Source organism: Stigmatopora nigra, chromosome 2, assembly GCF_051989575.1.
Source record: "Stigmatopora nigra isolate UIUO_SnigA chromosome 2, RoL_Snig_1.1, whole genome shotgun sequence".
In the NCBI taxonomy this organism is placed as follows: Eukaryota; Metazoa; Chordata; class Actinopteri; order Syngnathiformes; family Syngnathidae; genus Stigmatopora; species Stigmatopora nigra.
In genome coordinates, this window is record NC_135509.1 from 6,554,736 (window position 1) to 6,572,025 (window position 17,290).

Below are 17,290 nucleotides of genomic sequence, written 5' to 3' on the forward strand. Positions count from 1 at the left end.
CGAGAGGAAATAGAGCAGAACCACAATAATTCAATCAGTGTCATCATTTCTGAGAGAAATGATTAGCTCCACTAGCTCAACGGCGGAAATAAATGACATGAAAATTTGATAGCCATTCTTACCGATCGGCCCTTCTTCTTCCTCCTCCTCCGATGTTGGGGCCAATTTGGGAAAATCGCCACTTATCTGGTCGCCTATGTTCCCTCAAATTTTTCATTGGTCTGGGTAGAAAGACAACCTCCCTGAGTACCAGTGTGAGCGACATCATCATTGCTCGCTATGGGCACACCAGTATAAGCAGGTGCATGTCAATGTTACCTCTCATTCATGTAAACATGCTGTAAAACGGAAAAATGTCAACTTTCCCTCAAATTTTTCATGTAAAACATGCTGTAAAACACGAAAATGTCAATGTTCCCTCTAATTTTTCATTTAAAAAATGGTGTAAAACTGAAAAATGTTAATGTTCCCCCTAATTTTTCATGTAAATCATGCTTTAAAACACGAAAATGTCAACTTTCCCTCTAATTTTTCATGTAAAACATGCTGTAAAACACCAAAAAGTCAATATTCCCTCTAATGTTACATGTAAACATGCTGTAAAACAGAAAAATGTCAGTGTTCCCTCTAATTTTTCATTTAAAACACGCTGTAAAACACAAAAAGTCAATATTCCCTCTAATTTTTCATGTAAACATGCTGTAAAACACGAAAATGTCAACTTTCCCTCTAATTTTTCATGTAAAACATGCTGTAAAACACAAAAAACATAAGAGTGGACAGAGCTACTGCCACTGGCTGCCGCGTAAACGGCACCATCATGGGGAAAGGGGTAAAAAATAAAAAAAATACCAAGTTTGGATTTTATTTACTGCGTGCCATATGATTGCTGCTGCGCAGAGAAGACGAGAGTAGTGCACAATCGCGCATGCAGCTTAGAGGGAACATTGCTGGTCGCCCTTTTGAAATCAAATCTGATGTTTGGCTTCTGCTTTCATGTCTTAGGCTTTGAGACGGCCAGGTCATTCGCGCTGCATGGCGCCCGCGTCATCCTGGCCTGCAGAAACTTGTCACGGGGCAACAAGGCGGCGAGCGTCATACGCGAGGAATGGGTAAGTCCATCCGTAAAACTTTCGGTTAGTGTCTTGTCAAGTACATACATAAAGGGTTAAACAGATCACAACATAAGACTGGAAAAAAACCATGTATAGTTTCCATAACTGTTGCTTAAATGACATCAAGCATTTTCCCGTATCACACGCTCCATCCCAACACGCACACTCCAGGTCGTAAGTCAATAATTTTATTCCGGAGATTTATTTAAACGGGCTTTCCGACTTCTCTCGGATGAGGATGCGCGGGGAGCATCTGATAATTACCCCAGATTATTGCTTTAATATCGCGGCGCTTGTGACTCCTCCGTAGATTTACGAGCGCGGGAAAATAAACAAGCGAAATGTGGCCGCTGGAGCAGAAAGAAGAAGCCATTAGGCACTGGCTTGATTACAGAGAGTGCAAGAAAGAGGAGGGTGAGAATGGAGGGAGGAAGATTTTTTAACTCAACACATCCTAATTGAAGGATGCCCCCGAGGCTATCAATATTGTGTGTGTGAAAGGCCATTGAAGAATGCAGCAAAAAACTTGCCACATTATAAGGCGCACTGTATTATAAGGCGCACTGTCTATTTTGGAAAAAAATTAAGACTTTTAAGTGTGCCTTATAGTGGTGAAAATAGGGTAATTGCTATTGACTTCCAGGTATGAAGCACTCACTCACTACTTTACAGTCACCTCTAGTGCCAGCCATTGTTGATCTTTTGGATTTTTTGGTATAAAATCTTGCAGTGGGGGAGGAGCTATATGATGCAAGATTTTGTAAACTAAGATGGCATCTGCGTATTTAACAGTATTGTTTCAGTTCAGGCGTTTGTGTTTTTTTAAATATCCGACAGTGGTGGTTTTTCGGTTTTGTTTTTTTCCATATGTAAGGCGCACTGTCTATTTTGGAGAAAATTGAAGACTTTTAAGTGCGCCTTATAGTCGTGAAAATACGGTACTTGGATTCAAGTACTGTGGTGCATTCAATGAAATTTAGTATGGGACGATGACATTTTTATTTATTTTTTTGCTGTATTGTCAGTCAAAAGTTGTGAAGTTTCTAAGTTGACTAGCCCATGTGTGTGTGTTTTTTTTTGGGTGGAATAAGTGGAGAATGAAGGAATTAGTTTTGGGTGGATTTTTTTGTGTTAGTTTAACATTGTAAACTGGATTGAATGTGGTCATCTGATGTCAGGTTGCAGTTTTATGAAATTTCAGATAAATTGATAGCACAGGGGTGGGCAAACTTTTGACTTTAAACATTTGACAGATGGGCGGGGTCAGCACAAGATATGATACATCCAAAAAAGTGCATCCGTTAACAGTACATATGAAACAGAAACAGAACATTTGTACTAAAGTATTAACATACTCATCACTCATCATTAAAGTATAAAATATAAAGTACATTCACATTTCCATTCATTTAAATAAGACAACTTTTTTTTCTCAATAGCAGCAACCAAACAATCAATAACAACAAGTCCAAATTAACTACGACCACCCGGCTTATTCTCTAAATATCTCGGAGACGTTTTTAACACACCTGGAAAAACACCCCTTTCTCATTCACTTATCCGCATATTTTTTTTATCTTTAACTATTTGGACAAAAACAAGTAAAATAAACAAATCCTATGACAAAATCTTCCTTTAGGGGGCAGCCTTGAGCCCAACCCTATCAATTAACACTCCAAATTCCCTCAAAATAAAGCCACTTCTGTCACATTTTTTCCCACCTCCTCACCCATTGAAAAGCCAACGGATAAAAGTCAAAAATATCCGAATCAATCTTTTCCCAAACCCCGCTGACATTATTAATAGACGCGGTAGAAGAATAGAGAAGAAGAATGAATCTTTTAAGATGATGGATGGCACTAGTTCGCCTTCCCATGCTCTGGCGCGGAGGTCGTGGTGATAAGAGGGGATATTTTGGGGTGGCCACGTACAAAAGGTCGCCCTATCTACTTCCAGGTGTCCCTCCCGAGTTCCGCTCCGACTGTCGGGAGTGGAACTGCCGTCCCGATTGTACGCGACCTTTCACCTTTAACTACAATGCTTTAAACCATTACTCTGAGCTGCCGGATTTTTTTTTTTTTTTTTTAGGTCCGCGCGGGGCGCCGGCGCCGTTGAGCGGTGCGGTGTAGCGCCGTGTTCTGACAGTGGGAATAATAATGGAGGTTCACGGTGAGATAATGGCTAGGTCAGAACAGCCAGTGGCTGTTAGGAAGAGAGGGGTCAGAGGTCGTATCCTTCCCAGTCGTAAGGGTTGCGCTATGCCGGGAACTGTTACTGTAGAATGGAAAAAAAAAAGAAAGGTTATAGTACTTGAATGGGGAGTCCAAGGCCTTGGCTTTTGTTTTGATTTGGAAGATTGTTTCGTTTAAAGAGGATTGAATATGATATCATGGATAGAAAGTGAGGGAAGTTTTTTTTGTACTGTTGCATTTTTGAAATGACTAACATAGATGCAGTGGAGGAATACAACAATAAAATGTTTGTTGTTGTTTGTTGTGAGTAAATATATTTAGCTGTGATGCTCGTTTTCATAATGACAAATGTTGTACTTCATTATTATTATTTGGATAACTTTAACACAAAATGAACAAGAGTGGACGGAGTATTTGTTTGTGGTAGTCGGTATATATTACATTATTATATAAAGTATTACAAAGTAGGATATACAATATATATTGCATGGTTAGCAGTGAAGTTCCTGTGTAGTTTGCATATTCACCCAGGCATGTGTGGGTTTTTTGGGGGTTCTATGGCTTCCCCAAAAACATACATGCATGGTACATGTACATCTATGTATATGTATATATGTATATGTGCTTATATATATGTATGTGTATGTACATATATATGCACACATATATATATATATATATATATATATATATATATATATATATATATATATATATATATATATATATATATATATATATATATATATATATATATATATATATATATATATATATATATATATATATATATATATATATATATATATATATATATATATATATATATATATATATATATATATATATATATATATATATATATATGTGTATGTATGTATGTATGTATATATGTATGTATGTATATATATATATGTATATATATATGTATGTATATATATATATATATATATATATATATATATATATATATATATATATATATATATATATATATATATATATATATATATATATATATATATATATATATATATATATATATATATATATATATATATATATATATATATATATATATATATATATATATATATATATATATATATATATATATATATATATATATATATGTATGTATGTATGTACATATATATACACATATATATGTATGTGTACATGTGCGTATATATATATATATATATATATATATATATATATATATATATATATATATATATATATATATATATATATATATATATATATATATATATATATATATATATATATATATATATATATATATATATATATATATATGTGTATATGTATATATATGTATGTGTATATGTATGTACTGTATATGTATATATATATATTTCAGCAACACGCTTAGTTATTTATATATTTATTCCTGTATTTATTTATTTATTAACTTACTTATTAACTATCTATTTATGTCTAAAATGTCTTTTTCTGTGTCTGTATTCTCACCCTCTTGCTACTGTGACACCAAAATATCCCGAATACGGGATGAATAAAGTATCCACTCCAATCCAATGGTAGGCTGGTTGGACGCTCTAAATTGCCGAATCTTAGCTACAATTGGTTGTCCTTTGTCTCCTTTTGCCCTTTGATTGGCCGTCCCGTAACCCCCGTGAGGATAAATGAACATATAAACCAAAGGTACGACAAAAGATGTAAAAATACACTACTACTTGATACAGTTCATGCAAAAAAATGCTAAATTATCCCCAACACATCACATTTTATCTCTCTTTAAACTGCCTTCCCGTCATTGTCTTAATTGCGACTAGCTTATTACGTGTATTTAAAATGTTTAATTAGCAGTGTCCATTTTATAAACGACTCTCCCAGCCCATCTCTCATTAAGCCCCTCACAAATGACCCACCTGACACCATTAGCGTCAGGTAGCCGCTTTGTGGATACAAAAACTTGACATTGTTCAGTAGCGCTTGGCCCCTGGACCCCCCACACAAGCCCCGCCCCCCATCTCGCCCCTTCCCACGACTCCTCAGCCATTCCACTCACAGTCTTTGGCCGGGTTAACTTCCCGGTTAAGTGCCGACGCGTTGCCCCAGTGTGGGAGATTTAGTTTTCCTGATGGCCCGTAAAATTCTGCTTATCTTTGACTCTACGTTCTCCCCTCGGAGGGTTGTAATAGACTCCCCCGGGGGGGTCACGTCGGCCCCTCGGCATGAAAAACACATGCGCGATTTGCAATTTATTTTCATTTTTGATTCTAAAATGCGTACCACAACACCACCCTCCCCCTCCCTTTTCTCGATGCTACACAACACATGCTAATGAGTTGCTTTGTAAAGGCGGTAATTAGTAAGTTGCTCGCTGATTGCTTTGCTTTTTTTTGGTATGCGGGTGTGCAGTTATTGTTAATGTGGTGTCCGGTGTGCGTAATGTTAAGCAGCAACATGAAATATGGGCCAGAAAGGTGGATATCAGGTCATTCACATATCTGGCAACTTGTACGTTTTTCCTGTATTTGGTCATTTTAAATGGTGTAGGCTGTAACACAACTTTTGTAGGGGAATTTTTTTTTTTAAGTGTTTTTTTTTGTAAAACCGATCTGGTTTTAGCCATTTCGGCTCTAATCCGGATCGTCTCGGTCACTGGTAGCAGATGAAAACGTCATAGTCAACTGCTAATGTTTTCATGCCCATTTTTCACTATCTAAATATAGTGTGTCAGCAAGCAATGTACCCAGACAGTCAAAATATATCAGCATCATACAGTGACAATTACAGAATCTTGAATTTAGTGCATACTGAGTGGGAACCCCGTCCACTTTGGAGAAAATTTTAGACTTTGATATGAGTTTGTAGTACTTAACATTTGTATGTTTGTTTTTATTTTTATCGCTTAATAAGGGGAATTGCAATCATTAATAAGGAGAGCAATTGGCCAAGGTTGATAGGTATGATATCAGGCAATTCATACGGTAACAGACTTGGAGTAGTTGGTAATATATAACCTAAAAACGAAATATTTTGACTCAAAAACTGTTTCTGCAGTAACAAACTACCCTCATAAGTTAGTTTTTCATAGTTTGGATGGGCCTGCCACTCAACTGTTGATGAGAAAACTCTTAATATTACATTAACAGGTGCTTATTTTGATAATTGTTCCCGTCTTTCCTATTTTTTCATTAGCTCACAACAACAACAAAATCTCAAATTAATGTATGAATTGATTAATTGCTGATGTTTTTTGAGTTTAGTCTTAGTTGATTTTTTAAAATTGTTAGTTTCTCAGCTACAGCATTAACAAAAAGTTTTTTCTTAAAAAAACTTCTTCAGTCCTTATAATTTTTATAATTTCTACCGTCAAAATTTCTCCCATAGACATAATACAAAATGATCCATATCTTTAATTTAATTTAAAAGTTTTACTTCTGTTCATTGATTACTAATTAGATAATTTTTATAATTCCATCCAACAAACAGAATCTCGAATCCCCCCTCCTCCCATCTCATTCCCAATAATCACAAGTAACGTCTGTCACGCCTCCCCATTGAAATAAAAAAGACGTCTACGTCCATCCATGCCGTCCAATGAGAACTGAGTGAGCGGCCTTTAAAAGCCAAGGTGGTGTCACCCTTACTCTCCCTTGAAACCAAACGCACACTCATGAATGTGTGTGTGTGTGTTGGGTAGTTGTACTTGCCTGTATATGTCCATTTGCCCCACGTTGCGTAACCTCGGGTGGCAGGCAGCCTGACAGGCCGCGTTACCCCCGCCCGCCCGCCCGCCGGCCAGCGTGCCCACGCCATTCTCTTCCAGCTGAGGCCGACGGGAAGTGACACGTAGGAATTGCTGACCTGGTTGCTCGTTGGCGTCCCCCCCTTTGGGCCCACTACCATAAAGGATAAACTTTTTGTTGCCGTTCTGAGAAATAAGTCATAAAAAATACAGGTCCACCTTTTTTGGGGGATTTGTGAGCTGTTACTTAACTTGGGTTTGCTTTACGAATTGTTTTTTTAGGGATTATTTAACCTTGTTTAGGTGTTTTGTGGTTTTTCTAATAGCAAAAACAGGTTACATTGATACGTCCACCATATAAAGGTTAAAGATTGACTGTTAAATGATGCTGAAATAAGTAATTTGAAGTTTTTGGTTCGTATTTTGTAGTTTAATGGAATATTATGTTATTTTGTCAGTCTACTTTCATTGCAATATGTAATGGAACATTTGATTATCTTTTTTTAAACTGTTGGAATATAAGTATACCTTTTTTAACAAGTACTAGGTCACTGGTGTCAAAGTGGCGGCCCGGGGGCCAAATCTGGCCCGCCGCATCGTTTTGTGTGGTCCGAGAAAGTAAATCATGAGTGCTGACTTTCTGTTTTAGGATCAAATTAAAATGATAGATATATATGTATATTATATTTCCTTATTTTCCAACTTTTAAATCAATAATTGTCATTTTTTAATCATTTTTTTCTGTTTTTAGTTAAAAAATAATTTTGTAAAATCTAAAAATATATTAAAAAAAGCTAAAGTAAATGTTGGTTTAGATCTATAAAAAACTGAATATTCAGAGATTTTAATCCAGTTCTTTTAATCCATTTATACAAAAAAAATGTAAATATTATATCTAAAATGGTCCGGCCCACATGAAATCAAGTTGACCTTAATGCAGCCTGTGAACCAACTCGAGTCTGACATCCTTGTGCTAATAGGTAATGTCTTTAGTATATTTTTTAATGTAATTTTGCATTTAGTATACACAGCTTCACTTTGACGTTAACATTTGGGCTTCGAAATGTCACTTATTTTGTTGTTATTGTTGTTTTTGTTGCTGTGAGGACGGCAACGACTACTCTGTTAATTGTGGACCAATCAGAATGAATCTTGGATAGTAGAGGAGGAGTTTGCATTGATCCAAGGTACCTGTTTTTAGTCTTGGTTTCTCTAATTATGAATTGATTAATTGCAAATTTTCATATACTTACTCTAGCTATCTAAAACAAACAGTAAAACATCACATTTTGTTCACGTAACGAGTGGTCGTAGTTCATTTCAACTTGGCTAGGAACAAAAAATAAGCACCTTAGGCATGTTTTGATTCAAATCTATAGGTACACCTAATCCCACTACTTTTAAAAATAATATAACATAGCAGATAGAGAATACTATACAATTTCATTGCGTAGTTTAACAACCTCTTCTATAAATTTCCCTGCATTTACCCAGACTCTGGAGACCCCAACAGAATGAGAACAATATAATATCACTTTGTTTATGGTAATCTCACACCATAAAAGTATTATATCTCCTTTTGCTGATACATCAGTTCCCTTCAATCCAGTAGAAAATCATCCTTATTTTTTGGTAAAAGCCCCTTAGGCTACATTGGGGCGTTTTACCCGTGTTTCTGCCGCTTCGTTGTCACCTCCCCTTCCTAATTTCCAGGACGTGTCAACTAGCGCGACGTCTCGTCGAAGTTGTACGCGTCAGCTTCTCCGGAGAAAGCTTTTTTTATCCGTCTTTTTACCTTCTTCGTTATTTGTTTGCATTTTGCTTGGCGTTTTGTGTCTGTCTGTTGAGTTAAAAAAACGTCATCTCATCACCGACCTTACAATCTATATCAACCCGTTCACGGCCAATACAAGAGAGGAATAGATGGAATTTGCTATATGTAAATTGGAATTTGAAAAGCTCTTTGGATGTCAGCCAAAGCGGAAAAACAAGAGCCATGATGGGATTTGCTGTAATAGAGTACTAAGGGGACTTTATGTGGTTTTATAATGGTGTTTGTGGGATTATTTGGAAAGCCTTGGGAGTGTGTTTAGAATGGAAATATTTGGTTCTTGATGTTTATGGACTCGTGTGCAATACATAGGTTTTTTTTTGGTTAAGGATTATATTGGAGTTTATTTTAAATGTTTAATTTTACTCTTTTTAAAGTTCATTTTAAGATCATTGGTTATTTTTGACAGGGTAAAATGTCCAATCCATGTTGCCTTCGAGGACCTTTAAAAAAAATCAGTCAATTATTTGGGACCTATTAGGGATGTATTTTCAGTCTTTATTTGTTTTTAAATTCATTTTAATTCATTTTGAAATATCTTTTGGGGCATTTATACATTTATTTATTGTTAAAAATGATATGCATGTGTATTGAAATTGTATTATTGTTATAGTTTTACCATTATAGATTTTTTTTATTTACAATTTTTAGAATGAACTCGCACTTCAGAAACTTTCACTTAAGTTGCGATTTGTGAGCAGTGTTGAGAAACGGCAACAAAAGAGTCCACAAAGGTCCCAATTTTCGCCCCTTCAAATTTTAAATATCTATTATTTGTTTCATTCATTTACCTTTTTTTTGCTCAAATATAGGATTTTTTTCCTTATTTTTCATTAAAAATATGTGAGTCATTCCTTTGAAAGCAGAAACTTGGGAAGGAATTCTTTTTTTTTTACCAAAAACTATCCCAAAAAAACACAGAATTCCAACCAAAATTTCTGTTTTTAATGAAATGACTCATATTTTTACATGATTAATCAGACCAAAAAAAAAAATCAACATTTTTAGGGAAAAAAAGGTAAATGAAATGGGGCGAAAATTGGGACATTTGTGTTTTTTTGGTTGCCATTTCTCAACACTGTAAACAAATTGCAACTTAAGTTTCAGAAATGCGAGTTTAGTCTAAAAATAGTATAATAATATTTCAATAATGGTAAATATGTAACAATAATACAATATTAATACATATGCATATCATTTTTTTTACAAATCACAACTTAAGTGAAAGTTTCTGAAGTGAGTTTAGTCTAAAAATAGTATAATAATATTTCTATCATGCTAAATGCCTTAATGTAACAATAATACAATATTAATACATATGCATATAATTTTTTTACAAATCACAACTTAAGTGAAAATTTCTGAAGTGAGAGTTTAGTCTAAAAATAGTATAATAATATTTCTATCATGCTAAATGGGTTAATGTAACAATAATGCAATATTAATGTATATACATATCATTTTTTTAAGGTAAATGAATAAAACAAATATTAATGTATATACATATCATTTTTTTAAGGTAAATGAATAAAACAAATATTACAGTATGAGACTTGGCTACACTTTAGTGAGCCGCCATGTAGAGCATACACTGGCTATACTATTTTTTTTCTTCTTTCATATTTAAATACTTAATTATGCATTTTGCCTAGCTAGCCACGGGACACACATCACTCTCCCCACTCTGCTAATAAAGTGACCAGGGAGATGAAGAAGCTAACCCGAATGAATCCTAAACTTGCCTGCCTTTGCATTCCTTCGCCGTTTAACTCGCGCTAGCGCCCGTTTCCTCTCTGGCTTTTCCCAAAGAGGCGTGTCCCTCTTTTCTTAATTGCCCGGACCAGCCGTGAACTATCCACTGAACTACGAGGAATAATTTTAAATAAATCACGTAGTTATGGGGGTGGCGTTTTGTGCCGGCGTAAGCGTTTGTCTTCGGCCTTCCGCGGCGACGGGTCACTGGCCGCGGGTCACGTCGGGGACCATTTAAATGATTTAAATGATGTCGCCGCCGCCGCCATCGAAGGGGAACAGGTTGAGGAAGGATGTGTAAGGCAGCACCTCTTTTGTTGTTTCAACCTGACGGGTTCTCGTCCCTCAACCTCTGAAGGTTGGGCTCGAGGGCGGGGGTGCCGGATCCCGCTGTCAGGGGAGGATGTTTTTTTTTAGTTCTTTTTTATTGAAGTCTTAGAAGTGCTGAGTATAGAGAGATGGATGGATGGTGCTTTAATATGGGTAAAGTAACAAACAGGCTAAAAGGGAAATTTAGATGTTTCTTTATTGGATGAGGGTTGGAAATGTGGTGGTGCTAATTGGGGCGGAGCTTTTAGTGGGAGTGTTGTTTTAGGAACTTTAGTTAGAGGAGAGTATGCAGCTTTTTTGTGGATTTAATTTAGATTTTTAATTGATATTTGGTCAATGTATTAAAAGTGGGAGGGAGTAGGGGTGGTAAAGGATATTTTTTTGGCCTGAAGTTGATGATTTGAATTGTTTGTATTGTATTTTTTAAGTGGTTGACATTTTAAAATGTTTAGTCACTCGGTTTGTTGTTTTTGTTTTGGTGGCTAACTTGAGCTCTTTCATAATTTTTGCAGTTTTTTTGTTGGTTTCTGTTGCAGAACTAATTTTGGATTGTTTGGGTACCGGGTGATCGTAGTTCTTTTGAAATAATTCCACAATCTTTCCATCCTGCGTCCCATTTTGTACATTTTTTTTAATTGAACTACATTGAATTCAATGCTTTCTTTGCCATTATACAAAAATAATGAGATTTAAAGCTTTCCTACAAAGTGCCCAAATAACAACAAACAAACAGACAAATAAATAATCAACAAAAAAGTAATAAAGACTTGTCTAACTACCCCAAAATAGACTAAACATGAGAGAGAGTTTAATATCTAAGTACTGTTTAATATCTAAGTACTGTTTAATATCCAAGTACTGTTTAATATCCAAGTACTGTTTAATATCCAAGTACTGTTTAATATCCAAGTACTGTTTAATATCCAAGTACTGTTTAATATCCAAGTACTGTTTAATATCCAAGTACTGTTTAATATCCAAGTACTGTTTACTATCCAAGAACTGTTTACCATCCAAGTACTGTTTACCATCCAAGTACTGTTTACCATCCAAGTACTGTTTACTATCCAAGTACTGTTTACTATCCAAGTACTGTTTACTATCCAAGTACTGTTTACTATCCAAGTACTATTTGATATTCAAGTAAATTTGACCAGCAACCAAAAGACCGGAGACCAAACATCCGGTCACGCATAAATAAGTAGTAAAATGCACCTATAACAACAAACAAACAAAGAATAAATAAACAATCAATACAACATAAATAGCACTTTCTAGCTAGATTAGCATCTTTGACAGCCGAATCTCGCCATGCCCTCACGTCACATTTCATCGCCCTCAAAGACTACTCATAGATAAGAAAGACATCCCTAATGAGTCCAAGTGTCTCCACACATTCACGTCCATACGAAATAACTGTTGTAGTTGCTTAGCGTTACCCTAAACAGCAAAAAAAAATCGGTCTCCTTATGTACACAAACCTGAGTAACAGACAAACAACCCTGTTTGTCTTCCACTATGTAAATATCTTGACACCTACACGTGCTTGTATGTGCTTTGACACGAACTTAACACCTGTTTACAGCTTCATCACCCCCGCGCATATTTATCAGCCAGAAAATTCATGCTCAAAGAGTCCCACCCTGGCCCCCCATACATCATTATCAAAGACACACACATATAAATACACACATTTACGCATACTCAGGTCTACATTTCATTAGAGAGGCAGATTTAGGCAGCGGTAGATTAAAAACAAGGTTTTTTATTTATTTTTTGATTTTTTTTTTTTTACTTCATACAGGTCCATAAATCAAGTATGGATTCATTTAGTGAAGGGTAGAGTTGTGGCGGTGTACTTTGATACACTGCCTTTTTATTAGTTTCATTCTCTGCAGTCGCATATCAATGATTATCTCTCTCTCTCTCTGCTGGCATTTGACTTGCAGATTGGACGAGTGTTGCTTTCGCTTTAGGTTGACATCCAGTACAGTCGTACATGTTCAATTTTGGCTTGTACTTTTCAGATAAAAATTTAATTTTGGTGTTTGACCGGGCTAATAAATTGCAGCATTCTTTCATATCTGAGACAATACTAATTCCATTAATTCTTTTCAAAAATATAAAGCAAATTAAAAGCATTTAATGTCATTATAAATGGCTGCTACTCCACAAAGTGCGTTTTTCCAGTAAAAACATAAATAAGTCATATAAAAGTGCGTTTTCCCAGTAAAAACATAAATAAGTCATATAAAAAGTATTGTTATTTATTGATTATTTATTTATTTGTTATTATTTGTGGACTTCCTTACTATTTTTTATGGTAACCAAATATTATATCAATTACTATGACTAAATGAAATGATTACATTGATTTAAAAAACTACATTTCATTTAAAAAAAATACATGAATTAAAAAATAACTAAAATAAAGTTATCTAATTTAATCTATTTATAGGTGCCTTATTTATTGATTATTTCTGTTTTTTTGTTGTTATTTATGAACTTGCTTACTTATTTTTTAAGTTTAATTAAATTAAATAATTTAAATAATTAATTAAAAATAAATAAATTCAAAACGAACAAAAATAAAGTTATCTAATCTATTTGTTTTCCCTTATTTATTGATTATTTATTTATTTATTTATTTGTTGTTGCTAATTGTGCACTTATTTATTTTTGAATGTAACTCATCTTTAGGTTGACTAATAATTTTTTGATTATTTTATTTATGATTATTTGTTAATTTGTTGTTTTTTTGTTGTTATTTGTGCAACTCATGGTGAAGCTTTAAATCTCATTATTCATATATAATGACAATAAAAGCATTCAATGTTTACTCTATGGAACATAATCAAAAAAATGTAAATAATCAAATGGCTTGTGCCCAATAATTAATTATGACTTTCCCAAATGAAATGCCTTTATTGTCATTATAATGAGATCTAATGAGATTTAATACATTCATTAATCTGCAATTAGTGTAAATGACTGTCCAATAATATTTTAAATGTAATTTTACCTGAAATCCCTGCACTCATATAGCCGTTATGTTACTCGCTACTATATCACCACACCTATAGATTTAATTTGTTAGCATTAAGCTTGACGAACTTGTGGGCTTGTATAAATGACATTTTTGATTGGCTTTGGTTTGTTGAACTTGGAGTTAAACTTCCACGGCAACGGCCATTAAACCCAATCCTTCCTGCTGACTATTCACACACCGCCGTGATGAATTAAGCCAAATAAAACCTCGCGCTCACATTTTGAATGATGAGCCCGTGTGAATTTACGTGGCCGCGTGAACATTTGGATTCATCCTCCACTTAAGCTTGCTTCATTAATTTAGGTAACCAAATCTTCCCTGCCTTGAATGAATGGCTAAGAAAGGAGCCAAGATGGGTAATGGAGGAAGAGACAGGAAGATGGGAGGTGGCCAATGGGGGGGGGGTCGGTCAGGTTGCGAGTCCACTTGCCGCAAATCCTGACCTGCCACGCTGATGGATACGCGTAGTAAAGCTTAGTGTTTCTGACGTGTGGAGAGCAAGGCGGAGAACTGCGGGGGTACGATGGGGTTCCAGGTTGATGTCAAATAGGCCTTTGGGTGTGATGGAGGGATTGGAGTGGGTGGATTTGAATGTCCAATTGGGTTGGAGTGGGGAGAGTTGGAAAGATGGGTGTCAGTTGAAGTCAATGTAGTAATGGGTTGATGTATTATTTCAAATGTTTTGTTGGTCTGGATATGAGTAGAATTACTTAAATGTTTGTTATTTTAATATATTTCTGAATTAGTTATGTTTGAAAGAGCCTTGGGGGGGTGCTGGAGCCTATCGCAGACTTGGGGGTGGCAAACTGGATTGGTTGCCAGCCAATCGTAGGCCTAAAAAAGACAGCCAGCCAATCATTGCTAGGAGTCATTTAGAGGGTTCAACCAGTCTACCCGATGGTCTTGCTACCTTAGCTGATCTTATCTTATTTTAGCTTATCTTAGCTCACCATATTTTAGCTCAGCTTATTTTAGCTCATCTTATTTTAGCTCATCTTATTTTAGCTCAGCTCATTTTAGCTCATCTTATTTTAGCTTAGTTTATCTTATCTTATCTTAGTTTATTTCATTTGATCTTAGCCTAATATATCTTATCTTAGCTCATCTTATTTTAGCTGATCTTATTTTAGCTTAGTTTATCTTATCTTAGTTTGTTTCATTTTAACTTAGCTTAATTTATCTTATCTTAGCTCAGCTTATATTAGTTAGTTTATTTTAGCTTATCTTATATTAGCCTAGTTTATTTCATTTTATCTGAGTTTAATTTAGCTTATCTTATTTTAGCAGAGCTTATCTTATCTTGGCTTAACTTATTTTAGCTTAGCTTAGTTTATCTGATCTTATCTTATTTTAGTTTAGTTTAGCTTAACTTAACTTATTTTAGTTTAGCTTAATGTAGTTGTTTTGGCTGCACCTGGTATGTGTTAGCTTGGTTCCACTTGCATCAGTCGTAGTTCCAGATAGTTATTTTTTAATTTTTTATTGTTTTTAGTGACTTAATTTTCAGGACATCTGGTATTTTCTACTTGCAATCAGTTAAAATATACATAGATCATTCAAATTTCTCTTCAGTTCAGGACATATTCATCCATAGCCCAATACAAGAGTCTTGGTATGTTTATTTAGCATCATTAATTCCACTGCTTTTGTCTCTTTGGATATTTTAGCGAGTTGCGTGTCCACACATGCGTGAGTGCCCAAGATGAATTGAGCTCATTAAGAAAGCCTGCTGATGATAATAGGGCCCAAATACAGGAACTGCAGACCTGGCTAGACAGGAAATGGAGACTGGCTCACCTTCCTCATTAAGTAAGCCCCTTTTGGCTTGTAAAGAAATGTCCCAATGAGAACCAATCCGGCGCCCTGATTACATGGCTGGTGGTGGAGGGGCTTATGCTCCCCCTAATGAAGGTTTGCCATTCATTTATGATATTGGTTGAGGTAATATGGTGACTAGGCCTTTGGGATAAAGTATGTGTTTGTGTTTGTGTGTGTTTTGTACGAGGTGAGATGGCAAATGTGGTGTGTTTGTGTTGGTGAGATGGACAGCCACAACTCATTTGCAGGAGTCAGTTTTACGGCCGCGGTTAATGGCGATGAGCTGCTGTTAAGAGTCTTGGGACTTGCTCATTTTGCATCAAAGCAGCGCAGGTCTTTTTGCTGTTTAGCTGGGGGAGTAAGATTATTATTGGGGTGGAGGTTATTAGAATTGTAGGTTAGGTGTTGTTAAGGGATGGGGTCGTAGACTGGATGACACAATGGGGTCAGTTAGAAGGTGGTGTATTCATTTTTGTTGGTAGATGGTTTTGTGATTTTTTATTTTGGGAGGAATTTGGAGGAGTTTGATTGGTGGATTTGAGAGAGGCAAAAAAATTATGTCAGGTGAATTAAGTTTGGTCGTGATTATTCGTAAACTGGAGGCCGAAATAGTGTCACAAAGACATGATTTATTAAATTGTATTGTTGTTTTAGTTGAGATTTCATTATAGTAAAAACAAAGTATTCCGTGGAAGTTTTATCTCCTCATAAAGGGATGATTTTCCTTAACACATTTCAAATATCACATTTGAAATAGAGAATGTTGTTACATTTCAAAATACTCCAGTCAACAGTGTATTTTATTATTATTATTATTTCTTTTTTTTACAAAATAATGTTCCCCCAAAACACTTTTTTCCCCTAAATATTTGCAGTATACTGACTTATACTATGGATTAAATTGCTATTTTAATTATAAAACATACACGTAATGTCATTTCAATTATCTATTCTTTTTTACAAAATAATGTTGCCCCCAAAAACTTTATATATCCAAAATATGTGCAGTATACTGATTTATACTTTAGATTACATTGCTTTTGTATTATAAAACATACAAATAATGACATTTTAATTTTTTTACAAAATGTTTCCCTCAAAAACTTTTTTTCATCCTTAATATTTGCAGTATACTGACTTATACTTTGGCTTACCTTCCTTTTCTAGATATAAAACATACAAGTAATGACACTTTTTTTCTTTTTTCTTTTTTTAAATAAAGTTTTCCCCCCCAAAACATTATTTTTTCCCTAAATATCTACAGTATACTGCCTTATACTTTGTCTTACATTCCTTTTCTAGTTATAAAACATACAACTAATGACCAAAATGCCTTTCTATAGCTTTTTAAACGCATCTATTCCCACTCATCACAACTTTTCAGGGCAATACTCCAACATTTTCCGATTTGCTCAAAAACCCCTTGTTAATCAGACGACCCCCCGTTGCTCAAACAAGGGT

The 17,290-nt window shown here is 34.9% G+C and overlaps 1 protein-coding gene across 2 annotated transcripts in view; it reads left to right on the forward strand.

Moving 5' to 3' along the window:
• Positions 1-17,290, forward strand: part of wwox (WW domain containing oxidoreductase) — a 169,267-nt gene that overhangs the window by 11,537 nt on the left and 140,440 nt on the right. For both annotated transcript variants that reach the window (XM_077710712.1, XM_077710713.1), the window contains exon 5: positions 1,006-1,112. In XM_077710712.1, the coding sequence (XP_077566838.1) occupies positions 1,006-1,112 (107 nt within the window). The remainder of the gene's footprint in view (positions 1-1,005; positions 1,113-17,290) is intronic.